At 37.4% G+C, this 23,327-nt stretch overlaps 1 protein-coding gene across 8 annotated transcripts in view; it reads left to right on the top strand.

Moving 5' to 3' along the window:
* The window catches only part of SIPA1L2 (signal induced proliferation associated 1 like 2), a 151,891-nt gene extending 130,749 nt beyond the window's left edge, over window positions 1–21,142 (top strand). For 5 of the 8 annotated variants that reach the window (XM_056343722.1, XM_056343721.1, XM_056343725.1 and 2 more), the window contains 6 exons: window positions 1,609–1,828; window positions 9,477–9,608; window positions 16,201–16,254; window positions 17,198–17,321; window positions 18,953–19,034; window positions 19,903–21,142. In XM_056343722.1, the coding sequence (XP_056199697.1) occupies window positions 1,609–1,828; window positions 9,477–9,608; window positions 16,201–16,254; window positions 17,198–17,321; window positions 18,953–19,034; window positions 19,903–20,049 (759 nt within the window). In that variant the 3' untranslated portion in view covers window positions 20,050–21,142. The remainder of the gene's footprint in view (window positions 1–1,608; window positions 1,829–9,476; window positions 9,609–16,200; window positions 16,255–17,197; window positions 17,322–18,952; window positions 19,035–19,902) is intronic. The other 3 variants (XM_056343724.1, XM_056343727.1, XM_056343728.1) reach the window with 2 other exon arrangements.
* Window positions 21,143–23,327: the final 2,185 nt, after the last annotated feature.

The raw sequence follows: 23,327 nt of genomic DNA, 5'->3' as shown, positions 1-23,327 counted from the left end.
GGGACTAAATGAGCCCTCTAGGTAATGTTTATTTTTATTGCATCCTGAAAGGAAGCTCTGTAAAGCTCCAACAATTAACATTCAACATGTTTGGATAGCTAGTGAACAACCTTTATAGATAGAAGATGCAATATAAGGTTGAGGAAACTTGAGTAACAGTCAAGAGCTGCAGCAGGATACTTGCTGGGAATCTTGAGTGCAGGAGAGAGAATCAGAGACCCTTTGGTTCAGAGGGTGAAATCTTTTAACTCTTTGCCCAGTGTGGTCCCTAATTAGGCTCTGGGTCTTTTGATACTCTTTAGCCAAAGCTCATAGAAGGATACCATACATCTGTTCATTTAAGGATGCTGTGTATGTCCTCTATCCATTCATTTAGGGATGCTGCTTATGTCTATTGTTGTGATGAATTTACATTAAATATTAAATTTTAAATAAAATGTGTTAAAATAAAGTACTGGATGATATTTAGTCCCGTGGCCCATATCTGTCTCAGGCAAATCACTAGAACCGATGTAGTATTTTGATGCTTTCCTAGTTGAGAATCTAAATATCCCCCTCAATTTTCTCTGTGATGTAGTTAAGCATTTTAACAATTGAGCATGTTATAAATTGTCATCAAGACAGGTGCTTTCCTGAAATAGCACTATGAAATGTATTTAAGTATTTTGTAAAGACTGTCTTGTGGCATTGAGTGTTTCTTTGTATTCCTTTTAGACGTGTTCAACAGTGAGCAAGTTTTGTAAGAAATATAGCCGTGAAGATATCTTTAATTCTATGCTGTATTCACTGTTTTCAAAAGCTACTGCTTTCCAGCATACATTCTGCGTAGGGAGTGTGTAACTCATAATTAATTACAAAGAAAACAGAACGGGACATGAAACAGCTGTATGCAGGACAAACCAGTTAAAATAATTAAGGCAATAACTGACCTTTGAAGAATAACTGGATTTGAAGTGCTGAAGAACGATTTATGAAGTGCAATGGCCCAGTTTTACAATGCAGTAACATCTTGTTTTACTGTAGATATATGGGTTGTGGTTTAAGTAACTTTTTGAAATGCATGAAGAGTTTTTGCTGGACTCTATTATCCTCTTTTCTAAGCCTCTTTTGTGATATCTGGAGAGATGCAGTGTCTCAAGTCACTTTTATCATCCAATGGATTATATGGCAGCATATATCAGTTCAGAATGTTTAACATTAAAGCATAGTCATTTCAAATTACAGTCAAACAGTTCTATACATAGTCTTGAATAAATGTTGCCAGAGTTGGTAACCTTGTATATGTTTCTGGAAAACATTGCTGTCATAAGCCTATGGAGATTTCATTTAGCATTACAGAATTAATAATAAAACTACACAGTGTCTGATTAATTCATGGTGAAATGTTCCTAAATATCAAGAGGAAGTATGAAAATCTGATTCGGTAACTCTTTTGAGGCCCCAGTAGATCTGATATGGTGGAACAAATCTCTGTTCTTCTGTATTAGCTGAAGAATTCCAGAGTGCCTCCCTAGAAAAAAACTCCCAAGAACTGATGATGGGATATGATCATGTGAATTATCTTAACCAGTAATATATGTTCGTATATCTTTGTATTTTGATGTTTAGTTTTCATTTTATGGAAACCTTTCTCCACGGAGGACACTTTATCGTACCTTATCTGATGAGAGTATATGTAGCAATCGAAGAGGATCTTCATACGCTAGCTCTCGGAGTTCAATGCTGGACCAGGCCTTGCCAAATGATATCTTGTTCAGTACTACTCCACCATATCACAGCACGTTGCCTCCCAGAATGAGCCTGACTCCTGGAATGGGAAATCTGAGAAGTAAGTGATTGTTGCTGTCATTGCTGAGTTTGGAATATTTGTAATAAACTCAAATAAATCACCAGACAGTAAGTTAGATTCCACTTTTAAGGTGAAATTATGAAATGTCAAATCAGTGTTCTAGTTATCCCAGTAAAAGAATATTTGGTCAGCAGTACGTGTGTATGCTTGCCTTATGATCAATTCAGATTTATCACGTTTGGAGACAGCATTCACTTCTGAAAAAATTTTCATGAGATCAGTGATAGGCAACAAACATTTGTCTGAAGATATTTCTTACCATTTTCTTTTCCTGTGGTGACCTAATTAAGCCAAGTTGGCCTGGTTTATTTTTAATATTTGTGTTTGTTTATTTATTATGTCCATTGAAATTACAGAAATATTCACAAATATATTCAAAAAAATAGCTAAACAGGACAGCTTCTATTTACATGATTCTTTTGGTAACATCTTAAAAGGAAATGTGCAGTAATTGTCGTCATCATCTCCAATTTCCAAACTGAATTTGCTGATACTTTTTTTTTAACATGTTAGTAAAACTTTTGCCAATAACACTTCATTTTTAATAACAGAAAAAGAGTAGTCTGGGTTGCTAAGTTAAAACTATTTTTGAAGGTGTCTTTATTTGTGAGGTCTTCATAAGCAAGATCGATATTATATGCTTATCTTGCAATAATTTTAATATGAAGTGATGAACTAAAAAGTTTGTAGTAGTTACTTTGAAAAAATGTAATTAATACTATGAAAATTACAAAAGGAAAAAAGAGGGAAATTGTGAAAAACACACTTATATACCGCAGCCCAAATCTACACAGCCAGATACATATATTTAGCCTATATATCCTTATTTATATACTTATAATGGTGAATTGGTTTTTTCAACAATGCTAAATTTCTTCACTTCTCAATTATTTTAGGCTGACCTACAGGGGATACCCAGTCTAGGGGGGGAAAAAGGCACTTTTAGTTAGCTGCTTTTAATATTGCATCACAGCTGACAACAATTTGGAAAAATAGTAGAGCACTTGTGGACTCTGAAGTCCATAGTTAAGAAGCTGTGGGTGGATTTCTGGAAAGCGTTAAGGACTTTTGTAGTCACATGTCCAGAGAGAATGCAGATAGATGGCTTAAAATAAGTGGTAATAAAAAGGGCTCTGTCACTCATCGTATCCTTCAGGAACTAGCAGTCACTTGCTAAGTTTTGGAAGTAAACCTTACATACAAAACACTTCTCTAGTTATAGTGGCCCCAGTTATGGGACTGAGTTTTAGTCACTAACCACTGACTGGTTTTAAAGTGGTATCAAAAGCAAGTGCTAAATGCCTTTTCAGATGGGAATGCATGTTTGGTGTACCTTTTGCCATTCTAAAAATATTCTTCTATCACAGTGAAACTCTACTATAAATTTAACATGAAAAGATCCTTTGTTTTTCCTGATAGAGAATGAAGACCCATTTTGTTTCATTTGAGACTAATTCGGTAGATTTTGTGGTCTATGAAGGAGCTGTGTATGTAATCAGGCAACCTGGTTGTGTTTTTCTTTTACTATGTTAGGCCTGTTTCTAGAACCATCTCTTGTGAAGATAAATGTGCAATGGGAGCAAACCTTCAGGATGCTTTTATTCTGGAGATTGACACAAGGCAATTAATTGTGTACGTTCGAGCTGTACATTGCTCCTCCAGCAGAGAAATTTCAGTGTTCCATGTATTAGTTCTGTCTTAGACACCTGATTTTCCATTCTTGCTGCTTCTGAGATACAGGAAGTTATTTATACACACAGCTGGGAAAAAAACATGAAACTAGTATCCTGTCAGTCAAAATGAAGCTGTTTTTTGATATGCAAGGCAGTTCATGTATTTCCAAATACAACCTCTATTTTCTGCATCTGATTTTTTATTATAAGTATCTTTCAAAGTCAGCAATATAGGATCTTTTATGATGGCTGTTTCAAAGAAGATTTAATTGGTTATCTGTAATTACACTCTGAAAACAAACACATCATGACTTGCCCAACTTTGTTTTCAAAATAAGACTAGTCATTATCTCCATATAAGAAACTGACTTTGGCTCTTGTTAGAAAGGTTTTTGCAATCAGTACATAGCAGGTATTTACATTCTATAGCAGTGATGTGAGGGATTTCTTTTTCATTTATAATTTTAGCTTGAGGCTGTAGTTTCAGATATCAAGATTTTTAGCTGTCGTGGTAGTGTCTTTTGTAAAATACATATGTTTGTGATCTTAAAACATTTTAGTTTTACTGATACTTAATGTTTACAGAAATCAGTGGAAATAGCGTGGTTTTGGCTGGAATTAATTTTAGAAAGATGCATTCTTGCATGTTATTACCCAGCATGTGGTACATGAAATATTGTGGCAGCACCATGTCTCCTGAGACCCCTCTAGCAAGGAAAAGAGTGTGATTAATAGGTAAGCAAGGCAGCACCAAACCAAAGCATAATAGGCAACCTGAAGGGTTTCATTTACTAGGAAATCAGTATTATTAGACAGAACGACCGTGCAAAGATGGAAGCAGAAACTCCAACTGTGTGCCATGTTGGCAGCAGAAAGGACATGAGAAAATGAAGCTATAGGATTTTTTGATTATTTTATCACTGGCAGAAGTGAAGTGAAAGAAGGGTTGCTCTCAGTAAAGCCTGAAATGCAAGCTCTGACAGTTGAATGCTGTTGATTGCACACAGTACACAAATGTAGAAAGATTTATTTCTTTTTTTAACTTAAACCACAAGGGAGAACTCGTGTAGCTGAGAACTCTGGAATTTTACCTTGGGGACATCAAAAATTCCCAACTGAGACAGTGCTGTTGGCGTTGAATGATTCTAGCATACCATACAGGTACAAATCTATCCCTAACTTGTAAATTCATGGCAGCTGAGCTAGCAGCAAAAGAATGAAAACAACGAGAAACACTGATACAGAACTAGTGTACTAACACAAGCTGGAAACGTAGGAAGACACATGGAAGCAGTCTGACTGACATTGCAGGCACCATAGTCCACTCCTATTATGAAAGACAAAAAGAAAGAGGCAAGAAAAATAACGTTCCTGTGCTGTGAGGAAAGGAGCAAGGTGCACGATACCTGCAGTGAAAAGGGTCTTAAGGAAGGGAATATTTTGCAATGATACACTAACATTCTGAAAGTTCTCAGGTCATACATGCTGTAGTGGAAAATCTAACAGAAGTGCAACTGAGGCTGGAGAGCTGGCGGAGAGGAACCTCGTGGGGTTCAGCACAGGCAAGAGCAGGGTCCTGCCCCTGGGGAGGAGCAGCCCCACGCACCGGTACGGGCTGGGGCTGACCTGCTGGGGGGCAGCTCTGCGGAGGGGACCTGGGGGTTCTGGTGGGCAGCAAGTTGCCCGTGAGCCAGCAGTGAGCCCTGGTGGCCAAGGGGCCAGCGGGACCCCGGGGTGCGTGAGGGGGAGCGTGGCCAGCAGGGGCAGGGGGGTGATCCTGCCCCTCGGCTCTGCCCTGGGGAGGCCCCATCTAAAGTGCTGTGACTTCCCAGTTCCAGAGAGAGAACTACTGGAGAGGGTCCAGCGAAGGGCTGCAAAGATGATGAGGGGACTGGAGCATCTGCCTCATGAGGAGAGGCTGAGGGAGCTGGGCCTGTTCAGCCTGGAGAGGAGAAGGCTGAGGGGGATCTTACCAATGTCTACAAAGATCTCAGGGCCGGGTGTCAGGAGGATGGGGCCAGGCTCCTTGCAGTGGAGCCCAGCGACAGGACAAGGGGCAATGGGCACAAGCTGAAACACGAGTTCCACCGGAATATGAGGAAGAACTTCTTTACCTTGAGGGTGCCAGAGCACTGGAGCAGGCTGCCCAGAGAGGCTGTGGAGTCCCTACCTGGACACAATAATGTGCAACCTGCTCTGGGTGAACCTGCTTTAGCAGGGGGTTGGACTAGACAATCTCCAGAGGCCCCTTCCAACCGTGACCATCCTGTGATTGTGTGATAGATCTGCAACTATGTTGCTAGACAGAAGTCTGTCTTAAAACCGGCTTACTACCAGCGTTTGCTTCAATCCAAAACTAACCTCATTGATAAGAAGCAGTATTAAAATGGAAGAGCGTCACTGTATATTGATGTACAACGTGAACAATTTGGAAACCAGTTTTTCAGTAAGCAAATAAAGGCTGTTGAATAAATAATACATGCAACCAAAGGAGTACATATGTTGTCCATTACAGACTCTCACACAGCAAATAGTTCACCATACCAGAACATTGGACAATCTTCAGTAATAAAAGGGAGGGGATAAGTAGTTACCGGGAGCATGTGTCCACTATTCTAACAGTAATGTGAACTTATGCCCATGAGGAAGTTACCAGCAGGCTGGCATCTTTGGAAGGAGACTTTGGCCATACCTAGGCAATACTGAAGAATGGAAGGGTTCAACAGGCAGAAGCTGTTGTTTAAGAGGACCGTAGAGATATAATTGCTGATTGCAGGAAAGAACATGGAGCAGACACTGGGATTTATGTCTGCATATGATTTGATGTGTTCCTTCAGCTGCAGCATCTTTTGAGATAATCTACTTGTTAAACGACGTGTCTAGTTTGAGCACAGTAAGTGAGGAGTACTTAGCAGATATTTTTTCATGATCTACAGTCCTTGAATAAAAGCAACAGTTTCAACTGAAGAAGGATACTTGTCTTGGAAGTAGAAAAGGTCTTAAGTCAGGTGAATCTTCTTTCTGTATAACTAATTACTCTCTGAATACAGAGGTATGTAGGACCAATGACAGTTAATTTATGGAGCTCTGTTGGAAACCAAACTGACCACATAATTCTGGTGAAAGTAAGAACTCTTCAAAATGCTTCATGCTTCTATGTATCAATAATCAAAATAAAAATTATAAGTTTAGGAAATGCAATAACTGAAAGGATCAGAAATCACAAGATCAATGATTTTGTGCCAAAAGGAGTACAGCAAATAAAGTAATCTTTAAAACTGAAAGGTAACACAAATTGTTTCCTCAAAGGAAATAAGGGATGAATCTGTGTTGCTTCAAAATCATTCTTGTGGGCAATGAAGATAGTGGCCTACAAGATGAGACATATCCTCCTGGACACACAAAGGTGGGCATGCTCAAGTGTAACTTGCCACCTTTGCACAAATCAAAAAGGAAGACAAGAGGCAGCGGCAGCTGCTGATGTGGCAGTCATACAGAGAAAAAGTGGAGACAACAGTGAGGTAAGAGGAGCAGGGGAGACATGGAAATACAGGAGGCTAGAAATAATTCATCTCACCGAGAGCGTTCCTGAAATACAAACAATGTTCTCTGAATTCTCTGAAATTCAAAAGCACAAACAGGCTTGTATCGTTAGAGCTCCTTTTTCTTTTTTTTTTTTTTTTTCCTTTGGCCCTCCCGCCTTGTGCAAGAACACATAATTTATATCTTGAAAATGAATAATTCTGTGATGGCATACTCATGCCTGTTCAGTTATTCTGCTTATAATTTCATCCATCAGCATGAGCAGTTGCATTTTCAGAGCTATCAATATTCAAACCTCTACTCTGGCAAGCTTCCCGCCGTTGTGTTGCTCTGTCAGGGCTTATGCAGGACTGAATAGGATCCACCCTAGGGTGAGCTGAGGTTCTTACAAAGACTGCGTAATGAAGGATGACTGCTGGTGAATATATCACTCTTGCACTTTAATTTGGAAAGCCAGCCGAATCACACTGGGAGCAGGCATCTTTCTGACAGGTCTCCCAGTCAGCCTCTCTAGGCTGATCACACAAAAGCAAGGGCTGTCCCTCAGGGCTTGCCTGGTGGTCTAAGAACCAAAAGCTGACTTGCCAGTCTTTCACATAAGGCTTTCTGTCTGTTTGCCACAACAGGGATGTATAAAATATTCGTACTTGTATAAATAAGTTTCTTATGATTCCCAGGTCTTATACAAAAGTTCAGAGACTGCTCTGATGTGGAGCTTCCAATGTATTTGCGCACCAGATGACCTTAGATAAGATTTTATGTATATTTATAAGGAACTGAAACTGAAATCTTAGTACAGATGTATGAGTAGCATATATTTGTATATTACATTTTCCTTTTCATATAACATCCACTTTTGCATACAAGAGTGGGTACTGTGAAAGACATTTCTACAAAGGTTTTGTCAAGCCATTTCCAACTGTAATCTAACAATACTGCATCTTTCATGTAAGTGGTAGAACAAGATAAATTCCACAGTAAACAGGATTTCTACCTCTTCTGCATTGTTTTTGCTTTGTGGGACTCCTAATTTTTGGCAGAGGATTGCAAACCTCCTTCACTTTCCTGTTCCTGATTTTTTAATTTTTAATTTTCTTTAAACAAGCTTTCTGCAAAGAATATGATATGCTCTATATCATTGCTCCGTAAAGTAGAATGCTCTGTAGCAGGCCAGAAATCTTCAGTTCAAATGAATTTTGGTTCTTTTTCATCAGTGTCAGGACAATGACAACATCCCATTTTCTTAAACTATAATTTGTCTTCCACTTGTATATGTGCATTTTTTTCTTTTGTTGATTTTTGTGTTTGGAGTTTTCCTGGCAAAAATGTTCCTCATAAATATTATAGTCTGAATCACTGGAATAACTAGATGGGAATTTCCTTCTGAAATATTTGAGGAAACATTACTATTTTGACCTTTTTGTTTAATAGAAGTAGATACGTCTGAAGTAAAACTTCTTTTTTCCTAGATGTACTATATAATAAAATTACAATATTGTATCCCTAGCTTTATAGCTAAGATGAAATTTTATTATAAATGATGTATTTGGTTTATGTTCAGTTTTAAGAACCTCTGTGTGCCTGTTCAGTGGTATTCACTTTGATGTGTTCACATTGATCAGAGTGAAGATGGCTATGGGTAGATAAGGAAAATGTAAAACTATTTAAGATAATTATGAAAACTAACATCTCCTCTACTAAGATGTATTTTTATGGTGCCTTTCTAAAAGACTGCATAACTGAAAGCTGTGTTTGAACTAACTTTATAGTGTATACATTTCAACTAATATATGGTCTATCTACAGTATTCAATGTGTTACAGAGCACTTTCGAGCTTAGAGTTCACCAGCTAAGTCTTACGTCCTCGATATACAGCTACAAATATTAAACTAATAGGGCAATATTTAGATTGTGACAGTGAGATTTGGATATAGGCTAGAATTTACAAATACATTAAAAGAAAAGCAGGTGATATTGTTTACAATTCTGGAGCTGAACTATTTAAGTTTCAGAGCAAAACTCTGCATGTCAATATCTCATATGTTGTTTCACAGCCTTCTAAAAATACAGCTTTATGAATCTAGCAACTTTCCTGCTTAGTGCTCAGGTTTATTATGGTATGCTTTAAGAATGGATGCTGCCTGCTCACACAGCATTCACATGAAAATGTGAAGAACATATCATGTGAAAAGTGGCACAAAAAAATCTTCAGAAACCCTTCCCATCTTATTCTGCTGAAGTTTAAAAATTGTTCCACCCATAAGAAGCATTGAACAGGAAAAGACAGAAACAAGAGAAATGAAGATAAGCACCCTTTGCTTATACCTTTTCTTTACAGTTCATTATAATAGCGTCACAATTAATTGTACATCATTGTTATAGGAAGACTAATTATTGTGTTTATTGTTTAGATGAATTCTGGTTCTCAGATGGGTCCTTATCTGATAAAGCCAAATTCAATGATCCTGGCCTGATGCCCCTGCCAGACACTGCCACAGGGCTAGACTGGTCCCACCTGGTAGATGCTGCACGAGCGTTTGAAGGTAACAGGAAAATTTGAATAAAGATCAATGTTCAGTACACAAACTTTTTTTTTTTTTTTAAATATATATTGTATAGCTACATTTTGAATTACAAAAATTCGGTGTTTGCCTCTGTAGCCCTTTAGTTCTTTTGGCAGTATCATTTCTCAGCGTGGAAAATTGTCACTGAAAACGTGGGGTATTCATGATGCTTTCAGTATCTATCTTAGATAAATTCATCCATTTAGGCGCCTTCTGTATCCTTCTGTAATCGACTGAAAAAATCAGGTGCTTTGAAGGAGGGATTCAAAGCACTTAAGTTAGATGTTTAAAATGAAACGGGGAGTAACACTTCCCTGGGTTTATTGTGTTGTGTTTATAAACTTGTAAGTGTAGTCCAAATGATGTTGCCATCCCTCACAGTTTTCATCATAAGGCCTTGAAAAGCAGCAAAAATGTACGCAATATTTTCCAGTAGCAGAACTTGAGGCGCAGGATATAGGCCAGGTTTGCATTATTAAATTTAGAAGACCAGCCTAACTAAGAAAAAACCTCATTTGCCTGTCTGAGAGCTAAATCTACATATAATGTATAAACACAGAAAGGTGGATATTGGTTTGAGTGTGTATATGAATATGTACAGCTGAATGTGTCAGTGTTTTTTTGTTTCTGAGGGGTGTTTTAGTTAGGTCACTGTGCTGTCCTAAAATTTCCAACAGTTCTTAACTGGTGTTGCTCTCATTAGCGAATGTATGGCAGGTCTAAGGTATCTGTGCATAAGGATGGCATTAACACAGTCATTGTGTAAGATACAGGTCTTAACTTCTTGAGGAGAACAGGTAGTGAAGTTAGTGATGAGATGTTCCTCTATTTTTTCAACTAAAAGCCACATGGGTGTCAGTTTTCTGGAACCTGATTCCTTCCCTAAGTATGAAGTGATTAAATTTCAATTTGATCAAAAGCTTTTCAGAACTACTACTATAATAATACAAATGGCATTTTTAAAAGCCCAAACCAACAGTGATCATGAACAATCTGAAGTACTGGGTTGTTTCTTAACCTGATTCAGTGTATGTGCATTCGTCACTGTTCAGTACTACTCAAACACACCTGTTGTAGCTGGCAGGCAGGGCTGTGACACTGAGAATCTGACAAGTGTTCCCATGCATTTCTTATGTTTGATTGCTCAGGGAACATCCTGCAATTTGTTATTGACATCTTAAATTAACTGAAAACAGATTTGGATCAGTATATGACTAATTCTGTAACTTTGTACTTGAAGAGTATTTTTACATGCTAGTAAAAAATTTCAGTTCAGCTGACTGAAATGTGATTCTGTACCAGTTATCTCCTGTATTTTTAGCTTGCTTTGAAAACGTCAATAGTTTTTCATTATTTTTACTACTTAATATCATGATGAAATTTATTTCACTTTGGTATGTGCTATGTGAATGTAATTACCATTTTAATTTGAGAGAGAGAGGTAGAACAACATAACTGTCCACAGTGCTCTATCCTAGGGAGGAGGAGTGTTCACTTCTTGGGTTTTAATTGTAGAAATCTTAGATGTATCTGTAGATAATGCAGAAGAACTCATGGTCTGAGTTCCTAGATAGAAACTTTCTATTGTTTGGGGTTTTTTTAATTATTGTAAGAATTTGAGTAATAAATAATAATCTAGTTTTGTATGAAGGACTGTAATTCTTTTCTGTTTAGGACTCTAAAATAAAGACATCTGTGTATATGTTAAATGATTTATAAAATGTTTTGACTAAATTCATAGTACTGCAATTTGAAATTTTTACAAGCAATAGAATTTTTAAGCCCTTGTCCAACTTTCTCTATCCTGTGTCTTGCAATTTGAAAATCATTTTAAAAAAGAGTAACTGATAGGCATGTCACAAAAAAGTCACTGGGAGGGAATGTGTTTGATAGGAATTAGCAGATACAGTTTCCTTATGTATTTTAATGTTGTTGACTTAGGAGCTGCTTCAACTTACTCTGTAAAAATTGCTCGGAATTAGCTGGTTTGCATTCTATCAATGTGAAAAAGACAGTGGGTGATTCTAAAGGTTGTCCACCTCTGAATATAAACCTACTTTGATCCTTTCATTAAACTGGGTGGAAACGTGATCACACTGTATATAGGACCATCTCAAAAAAACCCAAACCAACCCGCCCACCCAAACCTTCAAAGAAAAAGGATGCATACGATGGATAGGACTTTCATAATACTGATTTAAGAAATTGATGTTAAGAGTTGTTCTCTAGTTTGGCTTTGCCAGCCTGATATATCAAAGTTGTATTCTGTTCTAGCTCCTAGATACAAGACTTAATTTTAGGTTTTTCTTTGTACAAGGTCTTTTTTTAATTAGAATTTAGGTTTATTAGAATTACCAATCTGATTCCAAAGTCAGGGTTTTCCCCCTGTGATCTCTGTAGATTGTATGTTGACAACTTACATATTCTGACGACTTCCATGTCCAAAATCTGGGCCTCACAGTCCTTCATCTGTCTGTTTTAAATGCAGTTATATCTTGATTAATGTTAAATATACCCTTTTTAGGTGCTTATAATGTTGGCATTAATTGGATTAAGAATTAAATATAGTAGCAAGGTTTTTGCGACCATCATCTATACTCAGAGTTTACTCATGGGTGTAACAAGAACAGTGGTCTCATTTTGAGCTTCCCCCTCTACCCCCAAATGAATAGTTAACTAGGTTGTTTATTAATTAGTTACTAGCTTTTATCCAACTGAAGGCTTGGTCCTGTGGCCCATGAGGGTGGAGTAAGCCATTACTTGTTTTTTTAAATTGAAGGCATGATGATAACGCTTTTCACTTTGTGAGGATTTCATTTTCCACTGCTTTTGCTTGCAAGAGCTTGTGTGGGAAACTGAATATTTACTCCAAACTTTCCCTGAAAATTCTCTGTTATTGCTAAGACAGGTGTTCACAGCGCAATGGAGAGCTGTGCAGGCATCAACTCCATGGGCTCCAGCAAGTACATCAGTCAGGGGTTTTGCTCGAGCTGTGTCTGTTGGGATCTGCATCCATAAGCTGGAGCACATTGCAACTTCAAGTCTTCACACTGCCTTCCTTTCCAGGACAGAGTTTTGACTGTGCTGTTTATCCAGAGATCATCTTTATGGATGCAGTCAGTAGCAAGGGGTATCCTTCCATTTCTTTCACACATGGGTAGGCTACTTCCAGTTCCCGTCTTTTATTTTAGTGGGAGCTGCAGAGGGACAGCACAACCAGGAAGCAGGTGACGTGCTAAAAGTATGTGGCTGTATGGTTTTTTTTCATCCGTTCCGGAAGTAAACAATAAAAAAACAGACAGAGCTGCATGTGACTGTATAGCAAAAGCAGTAGGGTTTTAGGGAGGGCAGTTGGGTTGAAAAAGGAGAAGTTAAAAAAGCAAAAGCAAGCAAGGAAGCATGTTGAACTGAGTAAAGGTAAATATATGGGGGTGTTGTGGAATAAATTTGAAAGCCAAATTAGAAGAAAAACAAAGAAATCTCAGAAAACAATATGGGATAAGGGAGAGAATGTATTTTTTTAATTATCTTTTTGTGTTATCCCTCCTATAGATCTCCAAGTTAGGGAAGAAGGACTGGGTTTCAACCTCTGTATTATGTTACTGATGGCTAATTTTGGATCTTTTCCATGTTTTGGGGAACAAAAGGAGAAACCTTTCTAGATGTCCATATCTGTTTCTGTCATTACAAAAGAGTATTGACACAAACATAAATATTGATTATTATTATAAATAGAGAATTTTTGCTACTTTAAATGAGGGTTATTGTGCTTTAAAAAAAAGCTGTTTAGCATTTGGTAAATCATATTGTGGGCATTAATAGCATAAGAAAGCCCCTCTGATGTCTCTGATTTAGTTCATTAAAATAGGTGGTTTCAACTTCTGGGTTTTTTTCCAGGCTATTTCTATGAATGTCTACTACTGCCAGTCGGAATGCAGTATTTTTTAATGCTTGTTTATCTTTGCAGAAACATCTGTGCTGCTATAATTAATATTATAAAATCTTTATCGCTTAATGCGAGTAATGCTACACATAACATAATGAGAAAGAATTGAAGCATTCAGCATGGCAGATAATTATTTTAACCAAATTAGTATGTTAGAGTGCTAGAAAAAGAGAAAAATATTAGGTTAACATTTGGTCATTTCTAGTGCATGCGTGTGTAACTTTTTTTTTCTTCAGTGCATATGTCAGTGTATGTTTGTGGGTAGATATGACCTCAATTATAAGAGAGCAGCTTTATGCACTATATTCATTTTAGCCTTTTCTTCTCTCTGGTACATCAAAACTGGCTGGAGTTATTTCTGCCTGTTAGTGGTCTAGTACAATGAAAATCCAGATTCAAATTCTTAGTGGTTACAACTGTACAATTCTATTACTTTAGAGTGAGACATGAATTTTGTCTTATCTTTGGTCTTGCTAAGTCAACTGTTGATTAAACTTTTTATATAAACACCAATATATTTTCGCAAATAGTTTTCCATGTGTGGGTCCTGTGGGGTTTGGCAAGGATGTCCCAGAGAAAAATAAAGAGCTCTGAGATTTACATATTATTTTCTTCTGTTTAGTATGTACATATCACTTGAATTGAATAGGAGGTGTCCCTGTAGTTTGGAGGAAGCAGAACCTGTGTCTACAGCATCATAGTCAGAAATACACTTGTTTTTTCTTTTGAAAAGTTAGCTGTTAGTGAAAGCATCTTTGATTTCATTTTCATGAATATAGAGTCAAGACAGTTCTGTTAAAAACAAATAAACCAAAAATCAGTGGGAAGATTTTGGTCTTTGAAGCACAAGTTCAACCTTCACCACAACTCACCTAAACCAGTTTTGATTTAAAAAGTAAGTTGGTGAAACTATTGCTAAGTGTGAATACTTAGAGGGATATCAGTGAGATTTGCTGTAGTTACTGAAAACAAAGATGTGTCTTTAAAAGTACTTGACAAGTCTTCAAAGGCAAAATAGTTTCCTAGTCTAGGATTTTATTGATGTACTAGTTATTGCAGAGTTTTATGGTGTCACTAACGAGTTCAGAGAATGATTTTGACACTAACCTGGCTTTTGATAATTAAGGAACTACCTCTTTGAAGAGCAACACAGAAATTTACGTAGTATGTGATATGATTGGAAACTTCTGGGTATTAGCAATCATGTAGTGACTTTATTCCTCACCTGATGAATGTGAGAATATGGTTTCATATTTTATAAAGATATGAATATTGGAAAAATATGTTTAAGTTGTGCTAGGATAATATAAAAGGTTTAACAATGAATTTCTTATTCTAAGTTTTAATACTATTTTTAAATTATGTGGAGATTAAATTCATTAGGGATTACACAAGGAAGGAAAAAATCAATCCACACAATACACTTCAGGTTTTAAAATTTTTGTTGCGGGTTGAAATAATAGGAAAATATTTTCATATATTTTGTTTAAATATGGCATCACGTGATTTCATTAAAGCTGCATGTACCTGGTTTTGCACCTGCTTTTATCCATCAAGAAAGAGATGCCTTCAAATACTGCTGGGGACATCAAATAACAAAACATTTTCTCAACTGACAAAATAAACCAGACAAGTGGCCATTCTCTTTAATTAAGTTTAGTTGGCAGAGGGAGAAAAATGCAGATATTTTTATATATATATACACATATATATATATATATATATATATAAAAACAGTAGAATTGCCTCTGAGACACAACGTTACCTGTCATGTATTGTTTGCCGTAGGTAAAATAGCAACAGCATAACATTTGTTGCTGGCTGTTCTCTTCTATGAAGTGGTAACAAAAGTGTGAACAGTGTAAAGGTGAAATCAATAATTAGATATGTAGTTCCAACTGATCGCTTACACGGTCTCGTGTCTGGCCCACAGGCTGTGTTTGGGCTGGGAGAGTAGTTTTAATTTACCTGTACTAATTAAATCTATGCAACTTAATAAGTTTCAGCTCTGTAAATGAGGTCATTGATTATGTGTTGAAAATTATATTCTTACCTTATTGTCAGCACATATGAAAAAGTTATGTTTATATTTGCTGATATTGATCGCTCGTCAGAAATAGAGATAAAAGGAAGGGGAAACGGGCTGTGGTCTTTAAAATGGGACAAAAAATGACATGCAACTTTTCTTCATTATCTTATGGAATTAATTCTCAATCTTTGCTATTCCTTAAAACTATTCATTTAAAGAATCCCTTTAAAGAGCTTTTTAGGGATTTCCTGTGTTTGTTTGGTAGAACTTTTAGACCAAAATCTCCTTCCTAGTTGAAACGATCTGGTCTGTGTTCGCTGTTGGGGTGCATAGGGCCTGGAGGGTTGGCTTTGTGTGTGGCACGCCAAGCTGTCATGCTGTGTTGCAACACTGGGTGTTACTGTGAAGAGGCACGGGGCATGACATCTCATGCTGGCCTGGAACGTTGGTGGTGTGTCAAAATGGTGTTGCGAAGCCGAGAGCGAGAGCCAGCATGAGCGGGAGCATCCCGCTGTGTGCGCTGTACGTGAGGGCCACAGCCGCGCCAGCAGAGATGGACTCTCTTGTTCATAGGAACATTCTAAATCTTATTCCAGGTTTTGACTCAGATGAAGAATTTGGGCCGTTCTGTCATCACACGCCGTTTCTAGGTGATGGTCTGGGCTTGATGGCTTTTGCCTTTTTTAAACTTTCTTTACTATTTCCTATGTTTGCACGTTTGCATGATGATGCAAGCTTCGGGCTTGTGGGGTGGTAGAGCAAGGGGAGAAAGGGCAAGGCAGGCATGTTATTGCCAGAATTTATTACAAGCCTACAGAATGGATTTTGTTTGACAGAAATAAGTTAAATCAATCTCCACAGAATATGGATTTTTATTTTTTTTAAGAAGACAAATTAAATCCTAATGAATGCATCATTTACTCCTGTTCTGTGCAATGATGATCTGCATGGCATACTTCTATTATGTGGTGACTGATGTATTTTGGCAACCACACTGTATATCCATAGGTAATTACATCTGTGCTTGTTAGATTGTGTTCTAGTGGAATCCAATGTAGATAATAGTGTGCCTTAGTAATATATATAACAAAAACTCAATTGATAAAAATAGTGTGAATTTATTGTTTTTCAAGTATGCAGATTACCATGAGGTTCTGCAAATGCTTGAGACAGTAAAACAGTGTGAAATGAACAGTGCAGATTTCTGAGGAATCCAATGGCTTTAAGTCCATGGGAAATGCAAACCTTTTCAATGAATTATTATTGTCATTGGTTGTGGCCCTGAATTCTCAAATGTTTTTCTGCGGATTTCATCAAAACCAATTTACTGTTCATATCAGCATTAACTGGTCCAAACAAATCTATCTTACTCTGCTGATAGACACAAAAAATTGCTTTGGGGTTGCCTTTGGATGCAGATGTGGGGAAGCCAACTAGTTGGAATATACTTTACATCTGCTGATTATCTTCAAAGCTGTGATGTAGAAACCTACATCCATTTCTCTAACTGATACAGGATAACGGCTGCAATGTAGCCTTTTATTTTGTATATATGTCCAGCTTTAAACGTATCCTTACGTTACTTTTTTACAGATCAGAGAGTAGCATCTTTTTGTACCTTGAATGATATGCAGCAAGCTCAGGGCTTGGAAGGAGCACAAGACTTACCTTTGGATGAGAGTCCCACGGATGGAAAAGATTTCCTTGAGGCTACTGGGTATGTCAGAATTAAAGTGGATTTCTTACAAAAATATTTTAAGAAAATATGTTCTCTTAATGTTGCATGTCAAATTGCTTGTATGCGTGTTTCACTGCTATTTGATGGCAGACCTATTACCTTGACTGATCATGTCTTTGATTCTGAAAAATGTTGTTTCTTGGAATGAGCCTCTGAGCAGTTCTACCTAGAAAATTTTAGGTATAGTCAGATAAAGCTCTCTCACTGGAATAGGCCTCTGATGCAGAGTCTCGGCTAATTGAATTTTTCACTGTATTCCTCCTATAAAATACTAACTTGTGTTAACATTTATTTATATTTTTATTTGTATAGAACTGTAATAGGAGCTGAACTCTGTAGTTTGCAATAACCTTATCTGCAGCACATCTCAGACCTTGGAACAGGTGTTCCTACCTATCTTTTGTAACTATTTGCAACTACTTGCAAAACCATGATTTTTCATTCATACAGAGGTAAATTAACCAAGAGAAGTTGTAGCTGAGGACTGCAGGAAACTTGTATGCCAAACTGTCCAATTCTTCAAATTCTTCCCGGTGCTCTGGAGAAAGAACTTTTTTTTTTTTTTCTTTTCCCCGTCTTCCCTGCTGTGAGGAGTATACTTATTAAAAACACAGATTCAGCAGTGTAATCTGTCCACTAGTGTGCTTTAACAGAAAAACACATCTTTGATTAGTTTTGCTCTTCAGCTGCAGGAATGGAAGAACAGGAAACGGAGGGAAAAGTCTTCTTGCTTGTTAGACTATCACATTATAATTTGAACCAATTTTACAGAAATTAACTTACATGGTAAAGCAGATTTATTGTAATGACTTCCAAGTCCACATCTTTCCCAGCCTAGTGATCAGTAAGGATTGCAAAAGACTGTTAAAGATGTTCCACTTTTAGTATCGTCAAATCTGTCAGATTTGTGGACTTGCATGAAGCAGCTGATTCAGCTTTGTATATAAAGCTTATCTCTTCAGCTTCTCTCTTCTAGACAAAATGATTCGCATTATGGCTAATTTCATCTATAACATATATGAAACTGTCTCCCGCAGTGCTCATTATCATACAGGAAATAGAAGCTATTCTCAGTATTTTCTTTCAGTTGTGCATTTCATTAACCTGTGGCAATATTTCATATGTTTTGACCTTTAAACAAAATATTTGTCTCCATAAAGCCATAGGTTTATCCTTTGCTGCAAATGACACAACCGCAGACCAGACAAAAGAACTCCTAACAGCTCTTTTGGTTTACAGTAATTGCTACTGCAGCTTGCTCCAGATTAGTACAGTCCTTATCTGAAGGCAGCTTGTTAACAAACATGCTCAGCACACCATTTAGCAGCAAGTTTGACTTGCCCTGTGAAGGGTATGTGCAAATAATTCCTAAAACATTCCTTCTTAAATCATTGTGAATTCTGCCTGATTCGCCTGAGAGGCAGATTTCAGATATTACAGCAATGGGTTCCAGTAGTAGTCTTTTGCTGTTGCTGGTTTTGTCACTGTTTTCCTAACTATGCCTAAATTGATTTTTTTTCTTTGCTATTAGTAAAAGTGTTACTCTGCAAAAGCTAGGGGAGGAAATGTTTTTAACTAACCCGGAGTGAAGGTAGTGGTTTACTTTACAGGGAGCATGCCCCAAGTACTCTGACTGGAAAAGTAAACCAGCTGGAAGTCATCCTCCGGCAGCTACAAACTGACCTGAGAAAGGTAAGAGATCATTAGCGATACTATTACTCTTCGGTTTTAATAGTTGTATTTTTATGCAGAGTTCGGCAAGGGCTTTAAAAAAGTACATCAATTAAACTGTATAGTGTAATCAACGAATGATAGAGCCCAGTGGCTCATCTTAGCACTGAGGCGCAGGAGGTCCTGTGGGAATGGTTATGTGAACGAGCTGCCCTCAGGATAACTAGTTTATGGGTCTTTTTTCTCCAGAATAACTGTCTTACATACAGTCATACCCAGAAAGAATGAGGCACTTTATCTCCATTTATCGTACCTTGGATTTAACAAAGGGTAGGGATACGGACACGAGCACTATCGCTAAGTAGTTAACACGCCAGATTTGTCATCCTTGTTGCCTTGTGGTGTCTTGCTCACATAACAATGACCTGCTTTGTGTCTCATCTGCTGTCTAATTTGTGAGCTGGAGACAATGCCAGGACTAGTAGAAATGAGACTGCTTTTGGTAAGAAAATAATCATGTAAGAGAAAATTTTGAAATTAGATATTTTTCTTCCGTAATGTATGCTTTAAATCAGTTCCTAACGGCTTGGGTTCTCATATATGATTTGTAATAGCTAAAAGCTCGTTATCCTTTTAGTGCTTGAATTTTTTTGTTAAATGGTGTAAACTCCTGTAATTTATGTATTGAAGTAGCATGTAGTTTTCTTGCAATATCAGAATGAATGAGGTAGTTGGAGCGTATTTCAGGAATTACCTTACAGTTAGTATTTGTCAGGATTAGGGAACTCAAAGAAAGTAGCTGTGTGATTTGCACAGAAATAATAACAACAAAAATAAATACTGTCTTCACGGCAACTTGCTTTACTCAATGTGTGTCTTTGTTAACCAGGAAAAACAGGACAAGGCAGTTCTCCAAGCAGAGGTGCAGCATCTGAGGCAAGATAATATGAGACTTCAGGAGGAGTCTCAAACAGCAGCTGCTCAACTGAGGAAATTTACAGAATGGTTTTTCAATACGATAGACAAAAAATCCTAATGACTGCGCCCCTGGAAAATATGTATTTGAACAATGTAACAGCTGTATTTTTTGAATTAGCGGGGTAATAATTTCACTGTGTTCACAATCCATTTTAGGTGTTTCCGCTACATTCTCTGTCCAGCTTTACTCATCTGAAAAGGAGAGAGAACTGTGGTAATCCGTCTTTAAATTCATATGAAGAAAGCAGAGAATAGCAGATATTTGTTTGTGTGCAGATGAATGTAAAAAATCTTTAGTGTCATTTTAGACATTTTTAGAAGATGCTCTGGCTGGGGCTTGCCTGAAGAGGAATATTTGGGGTTTTAGTTCCTGCATTTCAGGTGTGCTGGTGAAGATGTTAAAGCAATTTACATTAGCTTGGGCTTCAGTATTGTAAGATAAAAAGAATAACCAGACATATACTTTAATGTTTAAAAGGTGCTCTATTTTTTTGTATGTACAGTAGTTTTATTTCCACAGTCCACATTGTCATAGCAATAAGAATGGAGGTATAGTGAATAGTCACAAAGCTGTGTTTATAAAATGTTAGCACTGATGTGTTTAACACTAGTTTGGATGCAGATACATTAGAGATTATTTATTTGCAGGAACAAATGGTGCCTGAATATAAACAGTGTTCTGATTTTCTAAAAATACACATGCCTTGTAAATGGCTCACTGGGGTTAGCCCGCTCCCAACTTCAGTTACTTTTGTATAGTCAATGTTCAGCTAAACAGCTATACTGCTTAACTATTGAAATCATGTATGGTGTGAGCCAGCCAATCAATTGTACAATGCCAAATTTCTTTATCTTTGTACAGAAGCTTTGATCAAGTGTCTTGTATTTAACACCTTTATTTAAGCTTATTTAACCTTAAATTGTTGTTTTTATAAAGTTTGTTTTATCTGCACTATGGTGAGGTCAGTTGGTTGCAAGTTGTAATATTTTTAGCTTGCCAAGACTGTACTGAGGAGTTCTAGAAAATTCTAACAATTGGATGCTGCTAGTACACAACTGATTTGTTTGTATGCTTTAACATTTTTAACTGTTTAATTTGAAATGAACATACATCCTGCTTTTTTAATAAATGTTAAAAACTTAAACCCGGATTATTTTGTTGTCTGTAATCACTGTCATCCGTAATAGCTCAGGTTGCCGCTGAGCCCACTCTCTAGGCTCTTAACCCAGAGACAGTCCAAACCCCCAGAGCTTTCATGGTCCCTTGTTACCAACGAGAGACCGTCAACGTTATCGAAGTTAATTTCTTTGGCGTGTCCTGTCCTATAACTGAGAAGGTGGCTTCACGGGTCAAAAGGTGTTTTGGCTATTCCTAGGCATTGATCAGTGACCTCGGGAGAAAAAACTGCTTTAGCCAAAAATACGTCCTCAAGACAGTTTTCAAAAGGGGTCTAGTTTTCTCGTATTACTTTATATTAGTTATAGCAGCAAGTAGCTCGCCATCTTCTTGTGCCTGCAATTGAGGATTTGTTTGCAGTGTTAGCTTATGTGAGATGTTTTGTGTGTAGTGCTGAGTCTAAAGTCTACACCAAAACAGTCAGTTCTGCAAAATGAAATTAAGCTAATGAGCACGTTTGAGGTACCCTTCTGAGAGGAAAAAAACCCAGCAGTTTAAGATCATGGTTTTATCCCAGTTTCCCTTCAGCAGCTGAATTCATTCAGGCAAACCTACAGAAAATTGTTTAATAGTTAAAAATATATTCAATGGAATCAAGTAAAATTCTGTGTCCGTTATTAGTGCACATTGGCTAAGAGATGTTTTGTGGGTTGAACAAATGTCTGCCTCTGCTGTAACAGCTATTATGACTGCTCTCAGGGAAGATTGTACATGGGCAGATGATCAAGGCTTTGGCATCCTTACATTCCAATGAAAAAGACTACTTTGTATTTGTATTTTTCATCAAACCCTCTGACTTCTACATACCAAACGATATCCGTGAAGCTGCTCTATTAACAGAGTAATTAAACATGGCAGTCATGTGTTACGCTAGATTCTGATTTAAGCACCTTACAGGAGTCATTAGCAAACCCATCTGGCTGGAGACCTTGCCAAATAACAGGGCTAAGCAACCTGGGCAATGTGTCTGTGAACATGTTTCTGTGAGGATTGGTTGGTCCGCTTTGAAAAGGTGTGCTAAGTGAAACGAAGTTGAGAATAAGCTTGCTCTGAAGGGATGCTATTAGGTTTGTGTAGGAGTTTATAGTCCAATATTTATTTGAGCTCTGTATCTCTGTTATTGGAAACATTGTTATAACTACCTGCACGAAAAGGTTGTTCAGTAGTTATCTTTCTCATTTTCCCATCCAATCGAAAACATTTAGTTTCTAAAACTGATAGAAAACTTTGTCTACAAATCTTTTTTTTCCCTTTGCTGACAAAAGCAGTTGTCAGAGGCCCAGGGTTCTTCATGAAGTACCTTTCACCATGGGAATTTTTTTTTAGTCTGGCTGTTATCGTTTTAATGACATGTGAATACAATATTTATCAGAGACCATAATATGGTTTTGGCATAGGTAAAGGACATTAACTGGACATATTAATTAATCGACGTTTGAGAATAATTGTCTCAGAGACATTTTGCTGAAAAAAATGCCTGTTTTAGACACGTGGAGGCAAAGGCTAAGTCTACATAAGCAGTGAGTGTGGAGCTCTAGAAGAATTCAGAGTGTTGCTAACTCAGGTTTTGGGACTGGGCAAGATCTTTCAGGCTCCTTCTTGTCCAGTCCCATGACTGGACACCTGTGTTAGGTGGGCTGTGGCCTAGCTTCATCTGGAAGCGCTGTGCTGCAAGACCAGCCCATATGAACCAAAGCAGAGTAAGTGGGGATGACTGGGAAACTACTTCAAAGATGTGTTTGTGATCTGAATTAAAACCAAAATATGGAAGTGTTTCAAATGTCAGCAAAGTCTTCCCAACACAACAGGCTGTGCTGTGAAGTACCAAGATGCAGAAGTCAAACATGAATGTTTAGTTCTGCAAAAGGGGCAAACGGAAATCATGGCAAAATTGCAACATGCTCTGCTTCTGCCTTAAAAGTGGCACCCTAATTTCTGAGTAGATCCTTAATGAAGGGATCCTTACTGAGCCATTTCTCAGAGTGTGGACTGTGTTTTATTATGTATGTTTTGTTCTGAGTTCACTATAACAAACATAAGGGATAATTTTGGTATTTGTTGTGTTCCTGCGAGCGTAGTCATGCTGTGGTTTAGGCACGTGATAGCTTCATACAGAAGCTATCCACGTCCTCTGTGTATTATTTAATATAAATTCTCAA

Source organism: Falco biarmicus, chromosome 6 (assembly GCF_023638135.1).
Source record: "Falco biarmicus isolate bFalBia1 chromosome 6, bFalBia1.pri, whole genome shotgun sequence".
Taxonomy (NCBI): domain Eukaryota; kingdom Metazoa; phylum Chordata; class Aves; order Falconiformes; family Falconidae; genus Falco; species Falco biarmicus.
This window is presented reverse-complemented; position numbering and strand designations above follow the sequence as displayed.